This window comes from Populus euphratica, unplaced genomic scaffold, assembly GCF_000495115.2.
Source record: "Populus euphratica unplaced genomic scaffold, PopEup_1.0 scaffold31.1, whole genome shotgun sequence".
Classification (NCBI taxonomy): domain Eukaryota; kingdom Viridiplantae; phylum Streptophyta; class Magnoliopsida; order Malpighiales; family Salicaceae; genus Populus; species Populus euphratica.
This window is the reverse complement of record NW_011499850.1, coordinates 2,958,899-2,975,336: the sequence shown is the minus strand read 5'-3', so window position 1 is coordinate 2,975,336 and position 16,438 is coordinate 2,958,899. Positions and strand designations below refer to the sequence as shown.

At 33.1% G+C, this 16,438-nt stretch overlaps 1 protein-coding gene across 2 annotated transcripts; it reads left to right on the top strand.

Moving 5' to 3' along the window:
* The first annotated feature begins 7,023 nt into the window (after positions 1-7,023).
* Positions 7,024-10,294, top strand: LOC105121172 (transmembrane protein (DUF616)). Of its 2 annotated transcripts, none has more exons than XM_011019721.1 (4): positions 7,024-7,341; positions 7,447-7,650; positions 7,913-8,470; positions 9,813-10,294. In XM_011019721.1, exons 1-4 carry the CDS (start codon positions 7,086-7,088, stop codon positions 10,151-10,153), a joined length of 1,359 nt encoding a protein of 452 aa, XP_011018023.1. In that variant the 5' UTR covers positions 7,024-7,085; the 3' UTR covers positions 10,154-10,294. The 2 variants fall into 2 exon arrangements, with proteins under 2 accessions (XP_011018023.1, XP_011018024.1); XM_011019722.1 differs by having other exon boundaries at positions 7,205-7,288.
* The last annotated feature ends 6,144 nt before the right edge of the window (positions 10,295-16,438 follow it).

Sequence of the window (16,438 nt, the reverse complement as noted above, 5' to 3'; positions counted from 1 at the left end):
CATGGCCTATAACAAAGAACTTCATTGGGAGAGAAGCAAAATTAAGAAAGGTTGGCAGAGATGAGGAGCTGATAATACTTATAACATGTTGGCAAAAGAAACAAGATTAAGGATATGTAAAGAAAAGATGCATAGAGAACTGACCCCAGTAGCTGCAGTCCCTGTCCATGCCCAAGCAAAGGGAAGTAGATACCATGAGGCCTTTGAAATCATAAAGAGCCCCAATGCATATGAAGTGACTGTTATTAGAACTGCCTTCCATGCTTTCACATTATCAATCTCAAACACCTTACGACCAAAATTTGAAACAGAAAGAGAAGAATAAGGAAATTGGTACTAGAGTTGCAATTTTTTTTCAAAGCTCGTGCCCATGAAAGAATCAACAATAGCTCTTTGCTTGAAGGCATTGGAGGCCATTGCCTGGTTATAAATAAATTAAAGGCTACCAGCCAGTTATGATAGCATACCCCACAGAAACAGAATCAAGATCAGGAAGACGCGAACAGAGTCCCCTGATAAGGCAACTTTTTGAATGAAATGGCTGCTCTTAAACTTCGAACTTGCAAGAAGCAGAGAGGGACAGGGCCTTCCAGATTATCCCCATCAGCAAACCTTCTAAGCTTTCTGGGTTTCTGGGTTCATTAAGTTACTCTGTAATCTTATAAGTGACATTTGAAGTTGGCATTAAAAAGGTTGGCATCAAAAAGTGAAGCATCATTCAACATTCCATGGCATAATCCCTGGTCACCAGAACATGTGTAAAGTGCAGTTATTTAAGCAGATAATTGACATAACGAGACAACTAAACTTATTGCAGGTCTGCAAGACTGACATCAGTTCAAAATTCCCCTAGGTTCTCAGATTGAAATTTCTAAAATAGCGGACCATGTTCTAAGCAAACAGCATAGGCAAGTTGGATGCATTAATGCAGCTGATTCTTAGAAAATTCTACCTTTTTAGGGAGCTTATCAAGGACATCCTTTAATGTAACGTTGCCAGGGAGTGGTTCTCCGATTTTCCTGAAGCCATAACTTTCTGCCAAATGTTTCCTAAACTCCGCACTGTCTGCGAAAGATGGTGCCGCTGGAACAGACACAGTTTGTACAGTTCTAGTACTTCTTATGGGAACCAACCATTTCTTGTGCTTCTCGCCCTTCCGCAGAAGCCTGTCCCTTGTTGAATGCTGGATACCTGTCTGTCAAAAGAAGCTGGGATTATAAGTTGGTGATATATGTTGTAACTCAATTTTAGATTTACTAAATTTTTTTTGAATATTATTTTATTTTATTATTCATAAAAAAAGGTTTAAAATATTTTTTTGGGTCAACCGCATATTTCGATTAAAATCGAGTTCACTGGGTCAATACGGATCCCACCATATCGATCGGGATAAAAAATAAGTTTCGGGCCTTTTCAGGTTAAAACCGTCATTTTCGGTCAAAACCGAGTCCACCGGGTCAATATGGGTCCCACCATGTTGACCGAGATAAAAAATGAGTTTCAGGCTATTTTTGGTCAAAACTGTTATTTTTTGTCAAAAAATCCGGTCTACCGAGTTGATACCCATATAAAGATTTTTTTTAATGTTGCAATATAATTTTTGGTAATTAAAATTGATTTTTAGCGGTTGAAAAGCTTTTTCTAATATTGATTTGAGTTTTTAATTTTACTCCTATAAATAAATATTATTATTATATATAATAAAACAAAAAAAATAATATAATTTTGTTATAATAGGAGGAGGATTTTTACCGATGGTAGGCGGTGTAGTTGTAACATTGAAAATTTTGCACACCATGTGATTTTCCGTCCCCTCTTCATTAGCTATAAATAGCCAGTGAAAATATGACAGAGGGGAGAAGAAGAAAAGAGGGAAGAAGAAGAAAAAAGAAGAGAAAATTCGAGAAAGTGTTTACTATTTAAACACTATTCATGTTTTTTTTTTCTTCACACAAGTAAGATATTGATTTTTTAAAAAAACAATTTGAAAATATCAAAAATATCCTAACCATTAGATCTAATAGTGTTTAAATCTGAGTCTTTGATTTAATAGGATAAAATAGGATTTACCACACTAGATTAAAACCCAAATCCATATCAGCCTTTAAAACAATTTGTCCTTCGATCCTGTTATGCCACGTCGTCAGGTGTACCAAACATTCAGTGTACCGTGCCACACCGGATCAAAGATCAGCCTATTTGGACCGTCCGATCAACTTGTAGATCAAGCCAATCACATCCGCAGGATCAATTCATCCGCAATCCAACGGTTCACAGCATTCAGAAGCACCGGTGCACCATGCTTGCGTTCATACTGTAGTAACATCTCGGAGTCTCTCTCTCTCTCATCCGATCTCCCATTTCCAGTCGTTTTAAGCAGCCAAACCACCACATAAAGGTGAATTGCCTCCTCTGAAGCAAAACCCCAACCGTTTTAAGTGTTTTTGCCACCTCATCTGGCTGGAAAAAGGCCGTGATTTTCATCGGCCACCCGAAACTTCAAATCGACGATTCTCCCTCATCAGCCATCAACGAAAGTCAAAACCACCGTCATCAGAATCCTTTTCTTCAGATCTACCAGAATCAACCATCTGTTTGTCGGAATCTCGCTGGGAAATTTCACTGCCTCCAACAGTACCGGCGAGTGAGGCACACGCGCCGCCAAGGGCATTTTTATAAATTTCCGAGAAATTCAATGGTATTTCAGTCTTTTACTTATACAGTGGCACTCAAGTAATTTTTTATGGTATTTTTGATATTTTTATATATAAATACTTGTAAATTTTTTTTACATGTAAAAAAACAAAAAAACCAAAAATAAATATAAAAGAAATAACAACACAGGTCCAACACCCATCTTATTATGTCATCGTTCGTGGGTTTAAAGCCTGATTCTCAAGTATGGATATACCCATTTCTCAACAATAATAAAATAATTTTTGTTTTATAAATAAATATTATTTATCGACACGTCTCTTTTATTTACAAAAAAGGACTGATGTCAAAAATTTAAATACCAAATATGGATTATGTCCATTATTTCTTTTGGTAACTCAAATGTAATACTCCTTTTTAGGGACAAACGTCAATATTTTCAGCAAACCTTCTAAGCTTTCTGGGTTTCTGGGTTCATTAAGTTACTCTGTAATCTTATAAGTGACATTTGAAGTTGGCATTAAAAAGGTTGGCATCAAAAAGTGAAGCATCATTCAACATTCCATGGCATAATCCCTGGTCACCAGAACATGTGTAAAGTGCAGTTATTTAAGCAGATAATTGACATAACGAGACAACTAAACTTATTGCAGGTCTGCAAGACTGACATCAGTTCAAAATTCCCCTAGGTTCTCAGATTGAAATTTCTAAAATAGCGGACCATGTTCTAAGCAAACAGCATAGGCAAGTTGGATGCATTAATGTAGCTGATTCTTAGAAAATTCTGCCTTTTTAGGGAGCGTATCAAGGACATCCTTTAATGTAACGTTGCCAGGGAGTGGTTCTCCAATTTTCCTGAAGCCATAACTTTCTGCCAAATGTTTCCTAAACTCCGCACTGTCTGCGAAAGATGGTGCCGCTGGAACAGACACAGTTTGTACAGTTCTAGTACTTCTTATGGGAACCAACCATTTCTTGTGCTTCTCGCCCTTCACGAGAAGCCTGTCTTTTTTATTTTTCCCAATCAAGAAAAAAACTTATTTTTTTATTAAATAAACAAAAAAGAGTAGAGTCGTCGTCCGAAATCGTGTAGCAACAATATCAATAACAGGAAAGGTATTGAATGCATTGATAGTCTAGTCTATATAGTCTATACGAGTATAAGGCCAGTACTGATTCAAAAGGTAAAGCATTGTCCATAGTTCTACATGCACAGCAGAAGCCAACAGTGAGATGCTCAAAAGCATTGTTCATAAATACTACCTGGATGGACGTTCTAAAATCAGAACAAACAATATAACCCTATCTGAAACAGGCTATCCAACCCTAAAAAGGTTGGTTTTTCATGTTGAGATAGCGGTAAAGAAATGGATAAGTTAACTTCTCATAAACACGGTGAGAATATGTTGGTTTTACAGGAAGCAAACATGCAGGAATCACAAAACGTAGACTCACCGTAAACTAACCAAATTGAATAAATGAGCATGCATGGAGCATTTGCAAAATTCACACCACCAGCTTCAAACTTGAATGAAATTTGAAAGCACATCATGTGTAAAACGTCTGAAAACTTCAAGTCCAATAATTAAGTAAATTAATTTGTAGCCCTCCACTATTCATTACTTTTCAAGCTTTGTTTCAAGTTTCCTGGGCTTAAACATTTTCCTTTCCACTCTTTTCATCAACCGAGGGTGAAAGAGATTCCAATCCAATTAAGTGATCCCAAGTCAAGGAACAACAGAGCTCAGCTAGAGGACAGGGATGAATTGACTCAACCAGCAGGAGGGAAATTGCAAGATGAAGATTTACCATAAATGAACATGAAAGTACTTCAATTTTCTTTTTATGAGTCTGCCAAGAAAAGTTAAGAGTAAAGGCTTCAAAGCTGATCTCTTGAAAAATTACTACGGCTGTCCTTTATTTTTTTTGGCGTAATTTTATTTTGAATGAGCAATGAAGCTCTTGGCATGTAATAGGTGCAAGTGAGATGCATACATATGCATAGCTAGAAGGGAGGCATAACTTATATAATATGGGTAAGAAATACAAATGCTGGGTCCTGAATAGAGATAGAGATAGCGTGATGATAAAAAATTTAAAATTTATATGACAAATTTTGAATTCAAATTAAAATGTGTGTTTTTTGTAATAATTTCTAATAATTAAAATTTTATTTGCTTACCTGAAGTCATAAAATATACTTTTTAAAACATGATGTTTCTTGAATAAATGAAAAATACAAATGCTGGGGAATTCACCTTTAGGGCACTGCATCATTTGTTTGAGGGGAATACAAACAACAGCAGGTCCTGTAAAAATAAGCCTTATTGGGACTGTGCTGCTGCTATTTGGTACACCTTTTTCGCACAACAACGTACAATTGGTTCACGGATTAAATTGTTTTGGTCAAAAGTGATAATTTGGTTCCTTTTAAGGTTACTAGATGGTTACTTTATTAGTCAATGATTTGGTCCTTTTTTTTGTTCTTTAGACCACACAATGTTGAAATTGAACTTTGTTGTGGATTCCAAGTTCTCTGTCATTATTTTGGCCATTTAAATAGAAAAAAAAAAATTAAGACATTACAAGTACTTAGTTTCATATAAAGGATTGTAATGTTTGGATCACTTTTGTTTCGTTATTCATTGCAAGCACATTTGGCATGTATGATGCACCTGATAGCTCTACGCAAGCAGCTAAGTTTTTCATGCATCAAGGATTAAGATTAAGGAAAAAAAAAAACTACATTGCATGGCGTTTCTATGTAGAGCCTCTCACAAAACATGTTCAACCACAACAAGGTTTTTTTTTTTTAAAGTTTTCTTATATATATATATATATATTTATTTCAAACCTTAATTTTTTTTTTAATTTTATCAATGAATAATTCATTTTCTTATACTGAGTCTTATAAATTATTTTCATTTGCTTATTGTTAACACAATTCAACATTTGTTTTATGCTTAATTTTGGAAAAAAAAGGTATTTCTTGCTTAGAAAGAAATTGAAAAAACAAGAACCTAATTTGATGTTGAGAAAAAAAAAATCCTTTTATAGGGAGTTCAAGAAGAAATTAGGAGTGGAGGTCGAGGGTAGTAAAGAGAAAAAAAAGGAAAAAAAAAAGAATTTAAATGGAGTGATTAGGTCGTGTTTAGACTTGTTATATCAAATATATCATGCAAGGGAACATAATATAGGACGAAGTTAGATCAATAAAAAGAAAAGGAGCTATACTATCAAATTATTTTGTTTTGGTTTAATTTTTTTTACATATAATTAAATAAAGATGTTAAATAACATGACTTAGCATGAGATCATGCTTTTTTATTTATACTTACCTCTTAACATTTTAATTTATTTTTTATTTATTGTTAATAATTTATTTTAATATTTATTAATTCTTATACTAAACATACGAATCAGATTTTCAATTTTTATTTCAAGCTTTTCATTTATGAAAAAAAATACCCACATGTTTTTTTTTCCTTATCCTAGAATTGGCTTTAGATCTCGAAGCATAGCGGAGGCATCTGGACAAGTTATCAAGCTATATAAGAATATGGAAGTTAGATTTCTCTCGTAAAGTTCCTTGATTTAGGGCTTCATTTCATGCGGAGTTCTTTTCTTTTAGCATGATGATGACCTTCTTAGATCTGATCTTATGGTGATTAGATCTAATGTGTATTGTTAGCTTTCATCATTACCTTAAAAACACTGTATCTAGTATAGTTATCTGATTTGACTTTATTTGAGTTTCAGATTATAGGTTGGTCAGGTCATTTCCCAGGCCCTAAACTATTCCAAATAGAAGTTATTATGGTTTTAAAAAATTAATATTGTTTTAAATAAAAATTAAAAAAATAATTCTTGAAATTAATCCAGTCAAGTGTCACCTGAATCTAATTAAATCAATTTGTGGATTAATTTGCTTAATTATCTAAATTTAATCAATTTAAGTGAGTCATCTTCCAACTAAGTTTAAAAACAAATCTTACTTTAACTAAAAGTAAAATCGCCAAACTAGATTTAATAATTACATCACTAGTAAGTTGTAACTGAGAAGAAAGGATTTGGATTTGAAGGTCTGATTTATTGATTCAAAAAACCAGTATATGTATGCCTTAATTGACAACTAATTACACGGTAACAGCTAAGCATGATATTAGGAGATATAGAATATTTGCCAACATGATTTCAGAGATATTCGCCTAATAGTAACCATTTGAATATGCAAAATTCTATGTAAAAACGAATCATTCTCTGTTTATTTATAATTTATCTTGATTTATCAAATGATTGCAGGAAAATGGCCTAATATTCTATGTCATGGAAACCTTTTAAGTGGTAACTCCAAAGGTACGGAAGAAGGCTGCGTAGTTAATTCTATAAAGGGCAGTCATTGTTTTAGTCGGGTGGCCCTCAAGACTGCTATGGTTATGGGGAAAGCAAAGTTGTCAAGACCTCTCATCTTCCAATCAAAACTCCTCTGTGTCTCTTTGTTATACCTCATCACCACCCTATTTGTAGCTCTCTACACCTCCATCTATCCAACCAAATGTCTCTTCAGATCCTCTCCTTTCGATCCAATTCAGACTCCGTTCTTCTCTTACCCTTCTTCTTATGGCGAACACAAGTACGTGATTCCCACACATCGCTCTACTTGCTCCTCCCCTATTTATTTCTCTGGTACTACATCATATCTTGTTTTGTTTTGCTCTTCTTGTATTGAATTATGTGTTTTAATGGTAGGTGATAGTGTTTTGATTAACGGGTTGTAGTTTTTGTTGTTAGATTATTGGATGGTTTGGAAGGAGATCCTACAATTGTGTCAGAATTCATCAGTTTCGTCCCATGCATTGCGGTATATGAAAGGAAACAGTAAGAATTTTGGTGGGAATTTAAGTACCCAGAAAAGGATTTCCTATTTTGATCTTTTAAATGACAGTGTGGAGGTTCCTTGCGGGTTCTTTAAGAGGTTCCCGGTCAGTGATTCTGGTCAGTTGTTCTTTAATTTGCATCTTTTTCAAGAGCTCATTTTTGTTTGGAATGAGTTAAATTAAATAAAGGATGAACCTTTAAAGACTAATGGATTAAGATTCTCGTTCTAAATTTCATTTCCTGAGAAATTCAATTTCTGAATGAAGGATGAACTTTTAAAGACTAATGGATTAAGATTCTCGTTCTAAATTTCATTTCTTAAGTGATCAATTTCGATTAATGGGATTTATTATCTTGATTTTTTTTTTGTGTGATTCAGATAGAATGGCGATGGAGAGTTGTCACGGAGTTGTTGTAGTCTCAGCAATCTTCAATGACCATGACAAAATAAGGCAGCCGAAAAGCCTTGGATCCAAAACTCTAGATAATGTGTGTTTCTTCATGTTTGTGGATGATATTACCCTAAAAGGACTGGACCATCACGAAGTCATATCAAGAAACTCCCATGAATACAATGTTGGTGTATGGAGAATTATTAAGTTCTCAAGCAAGGATTTGTACGATAATCCAGCTATGAATGGGGTGATCCCCAAATATTTAGTTCATAGACTCTTTCCAAACTCAAAATTTAGCATTTGGGTTGATGCAAAGCTGCAACTAATGGTAGATCCGTTGATATTGATCCATGCTTTGGTTGTGTCAGAGAAAGTGGACATGGCCATTTCAAAACATCCATTCTTTATTCATACCATGGAAGAGGCACTGGCAACCGCTAGGTGGAAGAAATGGAAGGATGTTGATGGTTTGAGAAATCAAATGGAGACGTATTGTGAGAACGGATTGCAGCCATGGACACCGAAGAAACCCTATCCCTCAGGTACCAAAACAAACTCCATACTCTTAACATCATAATTTAATATTTTTCTTTGCTTCGTCATGAGTTCTGCAAATTCCATTACGAAATATCATATCAATGCATCATAACGCTTAAGCTCCTTTTTGGCTTTTTAAAGTGTGGAGGAAAATTAGGCTTGAAGCTTCCGATCCTTTATGGCTTTTTATAGTGTGGAGGAAAATTAGGCTTGAAGCTTCCGATCCTGATATAATCTCTACCGTAACCATTAGATTTAGCTTTCGAAAAATACTCCTTAGAAATAAGCTCCATAATGTCTTCCCTGTAGAGGGTCATTCATTAAGAGGTAGGTGCCGCCCGCACCAAATGTTCTTATGAAACAAATAATGACTACCAGCACATGGATTTCTCATCCGAGGTTAAATACTGACGAAACTAGTGGTTGAGGTGCGAATTTAAAAGGTTTCGCCGTGTCACTTCAATTGGATAGCCTTGATAAGAGAAATAAGTAATTACAAAAATAGGGAAACAAGCAGGCCCGCCATGCATCTATGGAATTTGTAGCTCCTGTCCACCATGTCAATCCCTTAAATGACAAGGAAAGAAGCTGGATGACAAGGTGGGGCGTCGGGCTTTGTCATTAGTATTTCGTGGTCTGTACCTTGTCATTTTCATTTTAATTTTATGTTGTGACATTATAAGGCATCTAGCAAGTGGGTTTAAAAAATGAAATTAAAGTAGAGTTCCTTGCTTTCTTTTGGTACAAAAGACAATTTTTATATATATGCGAGTTGGCACCTTGGCGTAAGACAACCAGATAAAGAAGAAGAAGAAGCTGGCGAGTCCTGCATTAATTCAATGAATTTTGACTTGAAGTTAGAAGTGCGTTAGGTGAAAAAAGAGTAATATTTACACTTGCATCATTTATAAGAAGACTCTTCGTCGTTCAAGCAATAGAAGAAATCGCCTAAGAATTAAAATGCTTGCGCATGCCGCAAAATCCCATCATCATCATCATCATCATCATATATATATATATATATATATATATATATATATATGGAGCTCTGTAAATAAATAAATAAATAAATATTGCTTGTTTTAGTGCATGTGATTACGTGTCCTTGACCCCAAGTATCATCTTTCACAGATTGTACCATTAAAATGTCAAAGCAATTCTTTTATTCATAAAAAATACCGTCTTCTTGATAAATAGTCAAACCATAGAGATTAAATTTAAAATGGATTCTTTTTATTCTTTTATTTAAATTCAATAATTTCATTGGCATTCGTTTTGGGGTTCTGAACCAATCTATTAATAAAAAAGAAGGTGCATTTCCTTCCATCCTTCTGTTCTTCTTGGCAGATGTACCAGACAGTGCTCTTATCCTGAGGAAGCATGGACTGAATAACAATCTGTTCTCTTGCCTTGTATTCAACGAGCTGGAAGCTTTTAACCCGAGAGACCAACTGCCCTTTGCGTACGTTAGAGATCGTATGAAACCGAAGCTCAAGCTAAACATGTTCGAGGTGGAAGTGTTTGAGCAGGTGGCGTTGGAGTACAGGCACAACCTTAAAAAAGATGGGACAAGCGCCGCTGGAATCCCCAGTTCTAAAAGGGTCAGCAATGATTTGTATATTAATAGCAGTTGCTGTAGCAAGTGCCATGACTATCTTTTGGAAATGTGGGGTGAATCCCATAATTGATTTTGTCTCCATCTTGCAGAGAGAAAAGTAGGATTTAAAGAATGAAATTAAAAAAAGAAAAAGAAAAGGAAAATAAAGCTAACAGGCACCAATGATCTTTCACGGGGAAAGGTGACAAACAATGAGAGGTTGCTAAGGGCATGTTCTCTATCTCAACTGCCTAATCATTTTCAAGCAAGGCCTCAACCGGACTAATCAATGCGTTTTGAGTTTTTTCGTTGTCCCTTTGCCTCTGTATCTCGTGTCTTCCTCTTACTGTTTTTGTCGCGTTATTAAACGCGTTTGCGTGGAATCATGCTTTACGTGTATTTTTAAAAGTATTTTTTTAAAAAAATACTAAAATATTTTTTACTTTTTGTTTATAATAATACAACTAAATCATTATAAAACGCTAAAAAATATATTAAATTACTATTTTATTAAAGCAAATACACTTAAACACAATTACAAACACCCTATAAAACAAACAAGTACTAAATCTATTTTAAATTCATTGGATAACCATGTAATTTGATAATTTGAAATTTAACTCAAGTTAGGATTAGGTTCTATATTAAATGGGATAGGAGTTATATTAATCAAAATCAATTAATTCTGACTTGTAATCCAAATAAAATTTAGATGAGATTAAGTAAATGTTTTAGTTTTTCATTTTTTAATACATAGTTAAATTACTTAAGCACTGTAGAAGTAAGGGAAAAAAAAGCATTTGATAAAGGTCATTTTTATCTTTTGAAGTTGTATTTTTTTTCTTTGTTATTTGCTATTTTTTTAGAGCATTATACGGTTTTTTAACCAATATTAAATAATACTATTTTATGTTGGAAGCACCATGCACTTTAGGCCACGAGTATGCCACCTCTCTTATGGTAAAAGAAGTATTTTTTTTTGTTATGTTGTAGATATATAATCATGTTCTCTTTCTCTGGTGTGGCTTATGTTGATAGTAGTAGAGAGATTTATAACCCGTGAGCATTTTTTTTTTCTTTCCTCTCTATGAAATTATAGATTGATACTCTTTATTTTTAATATTTCTATTTTGATCCTTTTTCTTTTAATTTTTTATTTTTATCCTAGACTCTTTTGGAAAAGTTTTCTTTCTTTTCAATTTAATCCCTCATCACATATTTGTTTTCTTTTCAATTTGGTTCCTATTCTTTTTATTCTTATTTTTTTCTTATTTATTTTATAAAATTTTTATTGGTTTTCAATTTCACTCTTCAATTAAGTTCATGATGTCTTTTTTTTTAATTTGGTCCTCATTCATTCATTCCTTTTGTTTTTGTTGAAATTATTTTTCTTTTCAATTTAACTCTTAACTTAAAAAATTTTAATTGCCCTCTAATTTTTTTTTTTCAATTTTCACTCTTATTCTTTCAATTATTATTTTTTAAAAATCTTTTTGTGTAATTAATTGTTTTTCTCGTTTCATTATTCAGAGTTTAATTTACTAGGGATTATGCTTTACTATTTTTTCATATATGGTGCTTTGGTTTAATGATATAGGTTATAGGTTTGAGAAATTAATGCGATGGACATTTTTTTACTTATTTTTTTTCTAATTTCATTGTTTGACATTTTTTTTAGAACAAACATCTTTGTGGTTTTTTTTTTTATTTTTTTCTTTTAAATTATTCCGATCTCATAATTTAGGCCATAGAGTTTTTGAGTTAATCCGAGCTGATTTACCTTTTATTACATATGTTACATGTTTATGGCTTGAGCTATTTTTTTATTTTTTTAATTTAATTATATACTTTTATAGTTTTTTTTTTAAGTTATCGTGATTAATTTTTAAAAAATTACCATTTATTATTGTTGCACATTATTTAATCTATTGATTAAAATAAAACTAATTTATTAAACACATTTGGTGTTATAACCCAAATTAATTGTTGATTTCTTTTATTTCGGACATCGTAAGCAAAACCACAATGTAGTGCGGGCCCATACCTCCTCTTATACTATAATTATATATAATTTGTGAATTTAACTTGCTAACTATTTTAATTTTTTTTTGTAAAGGTTTATACTAATTAATGTAATTTACTCTATTTATGTAGTTTTTAGCATGTGTAGATGTTAAAAACAAGAAAGTATTAGAGTTAATATTAATAAGAAATAATTTACTTGAATCTTAAAATCATTAACAATATTATTCTACTTATTTAAATTATTTCATAGCAAATCAAATAATATGCCACCACATACTTTTAAATTCGAGCCCGTAGATAACATTCATTATTGACTGAAGTACTATAGTAAGTACCATGGTGATTACATCCTTTTTTATACTCTAAAAAAAAAAATTGATGGGAAAAATTCTGGGTTGAGATCGAGCCTCTGTGACTCAGTAAATTGAAAACAAAAGGTATCTTTTAGAAAATGTTATAAAGTTGAATTAAGCCTGGTCTTGCTCCTTGATTTACTTGATTAATGCCATTTAGTTGTTTGGCCAGTAGCAGAAGAGCTGCAGAATGAGTCAAGCAGAGGGCTCGATAATCCAACAAAAGTACTTAAAGTGCACAACAACTATACTGATTTTGTGCTTAACCAGTAGCATTTGGCATGTATTGTTCTCCTTCAAGGAAATTGTGAAATGCAAGACTTGATATTTCCTGTAATGAATGAACTTTAAAACGGTAGGGTAGGCTAGCATTTGCGCTTGCATGCAGCTTCTGGGAACTTCTTAGTTGTGATATTATATTCTAGGACGGCAATTACGTGCCGCCTTATATCCTACTTTCGAAACAAATGACTTCATCACAGCGTTTTTTTATATTTTCTGGTTAAAAGCTAGTACTTAAACACAAGATTAAGGCACTGTTTAAGACCAAATCATTGTGTGCAGCCTGATGCTGCTCAAGCTTGAATGCTGGATTAGATCAATTCTTAAGCTTGTTTACCTAAAAGGTGTTAATGGGCAGCATTCCCATGTTAAGATGAGGAGACTAAATCGTAATTATGGAATTAAAGAACAGATGTGTGATTGTTTTTTAGATAGCTTTTATAATTATAGTTTAAAAAATTAAGTTTAAAAAAATATAATTAATTGGATTTAAATACATGTTTGGTAAAAATTATGGTTGTAATTTATATACATTAAAAAAAATACGTATAAAATATTTGATTGTAGTTATTTTTTAAAAGTGTTTTTTACATAAAAATGTATCAAAATAAATTTTTTTATTATTTAAAAATTAGTTTTGATATCAACGCATTAAAATGATCTGATTTTAAATTTAAAAAAATATATTTTTGAAAAGCAAAAAATAAACAAAATTGTACAAAACTTAGTTAAAAAATATATAAAAACTACTTCATAAAAATTACGTTTTAAACTTAATTTTTTAATGAGTTTTATAATATAAAACGCAGTTTAATGTATTATTAAACATCTAATGTGTTTTTTATACGGCAAACGCAAAAGCTCAGGCTAAATTACAAAAACATCCAAGTTACTGTAGTAGTTTTTTTTTTTTTTAAATGATTATGATATATTAATATAAAAAAATCTAAAAAAATAAATCATTTTGTATATCAAATTACCGAACACGCATTAACAGACCTGCCTTTCACAGATGCAGGTGCGTATTTTCACTACAAGAAAAACTTATTCCAACAAAGAATTAATTTGGATGACTAGGTCAATTGCACATTGTTTTTGCCTAGTTGTAGACAGATGATGAATAGCGACAAACATTCATTCCTGACTAGTAAAGTACAAAAAAAGAATTCATCAGAAACTCTTAGAGGGTGTTAATATTTGACTGACATTCTGTAATGGAATGAAGGTATAATCACAATTCACAAGACGTATTTTAAAAATTAGTGCAAAGAAGATAGCCAAAGAGCTCTCAAATATTGCAAGCAGCTAATGGCCATCTCCTATCTCTTGTTATTCATCTTCATGTTTCTATGCAGTCCTCGCACTAGCTATACAAGTAAGCAAAAAAAAAAAGGATGAAAAGAAATTATCTTTAATTGGTTTATGAGTTTTCCATTGTTGTTTCTTCAGGTGCTTGTTCCCTGGATTTCAACAAGTTCCCGTATGAAGCACACGGTGAGTGCTTAGGCGTAGCCAATGTCAAAGATTCAGCCATGCAGTCATGCTGCCACTCGGCTTTACAATCTCTGTTCCAAGCAATGGCTGTAAGAGCTAACAAGTCTCGGTCGATATTTCTTGAATTAAACGAGGCTCAAGATTGCACCAAAACATTCCAAAATCTTCACAACAGGACCAGCCTCTCGACATGTGAACTCCAAGATTTTATCTCTTCTTCAAAGACACCAAACTTATGCTCAAAAGATGTTGATTCACTCATAAATCTTCTTGGGGTTGAGAGATTCAGTGTACTTCAATCCAATTGCAATAACTTATCAACTAGTAATTACAATGATGATGCTTGTTACAGTTGTGTCATGTCATTTAGAAGTTCTTTGCAAGCCTTGAAACAAAGTGGTGATAGCCCAAATGGAGAGTACTGTGGGGAAGCTCTTCTTCTTAGTCTTTCGAGCACTGCTACCGATTCTGCAAACTCGATCCCAAGAATTTTTTCTTGTTTATGGGGTGAAATAGGTAAGATTTCTCAATGTTTTTCTACTATATACATGGAGGATTTTTATATATATATACATAATTCACATCCCCCCCCCCCTGTTACTACATTTCAGAGTCGTCATGGCCTAAAAATACTAGCAAAAGAGGTGAACTTTCTTATTTCCAATTTTACATAACGCAAATTTTTTGTCCTTCACTTATAATGCAATTTATATGGCCTATTTGGTTGATGAATTTCAAGAAGGGAATCTCCTGGAATCAAAGAAACTCCTTTCTGCGATAATAGTAGCAGTAACCTTTGTCCTCTTAGCCCCAATTCTCTACAAGTTAACAGGGAAGCAACTACGGCATGCAAGTGACAAAGACATTGGTGAAAATTTATCAGGTGAGTGCTTGGTATGTCCATAGATGTTATCTCCACTAGTCCTGTTTTTTGATGAGGCCTAACAGAACTAAAATCTGCATGATATTATAGTTCTTAAGAAAAAACAGGAGGAGGAATCTGTAAGTTACTTAAACTGTTGTGATCTCTACGTTTTCTCACAAGATGAAGTAGAGAAAGCTACCAATTCATTTGGTGATTCAAATTTTATTGGAGAAGGCGTTCTAGGTATGATCCACACTTTATTTTTATGCATTTTAAATAATAATTAGCAGTCAAAAAAACCCAAAAATTAAAATAACACCTAATGCATTAGATTTACAAATTTTGTTCAGGGAAAACCTATATTGGAATGATGCCTAGTGGGATGAGAGTGGCTATCAAGAGACTTAAAGAAGGGATTGAAGTTTGTCATTTTCTTGATGAGATGTGTGAAAAGGCAAAAATAAGGCATCCAAATTTGGTCGGCATTGTTGGCTTTTGCAATAAAGGAGATCAATCTTTGGTCTATGAATATTGCCTCAATAGTGATTTAGCAACATGGCTTCTAGGTAAGTTTTCTTGGTCATTGCACACATCAATATTGTTTTGTTTTTTTCTTTTCCTTTCTTTTCTTTTCTTTTCTTTCTCAAATGGCATCTAACCATTAATACAAAGTGTAGCCGAGTCTAGGTTGAGTATGTTAAGTAGGTTGATTTGGATTTATTAAACTGTTTTTTTAATAAAACAACATTATCTTGAATAAAAATTAGAAAAATTGTTGATCAAGTTTTGCTCAGGTTTTGAATAAGTTACCCAGATTACTGATTATACCAGTTATATTTAATTTGATTAATTTTCTAAACGATTCAAAAATAAACTTGACTTGAGTCATATAGAGTTTAATAATTATATTACCCATATAGCGGGGTAACTCTCTCCAAACTTAAATCCTCATCTTCTCTTTTTCGGGATTGAACATAAGACTCCCAAGTAGAATTCTCAAAGTTTTAACCATTCCGCATCCCTTAATTTTGGGACAGCTCACACTGCTGTTCAATTACTAGCCCATGCAACCATATCATATAGTAGGATATCAAGATTGGTGTTTTATTTTCGGGATTGAACAAGTAGGGTTTGTTCAATTATTTGATCAGGCGCCCCGCTATGGATTAAGGAGCTAGTGTTTTCCGCAGCACCCCTGCCCTTCTTGGGCACACTCCCTATCCCTACCTCTTAAGCCCTCGCCGATCTTCACTCGTCGATTGGGTTAATGTAAGCTCGACACGAATTCGAAGAAGCAGTTCAGTTGGCGTATCAGGTGTAATTTAACCAGCTCGGTCTCAAAGGGCACCTAAATTGT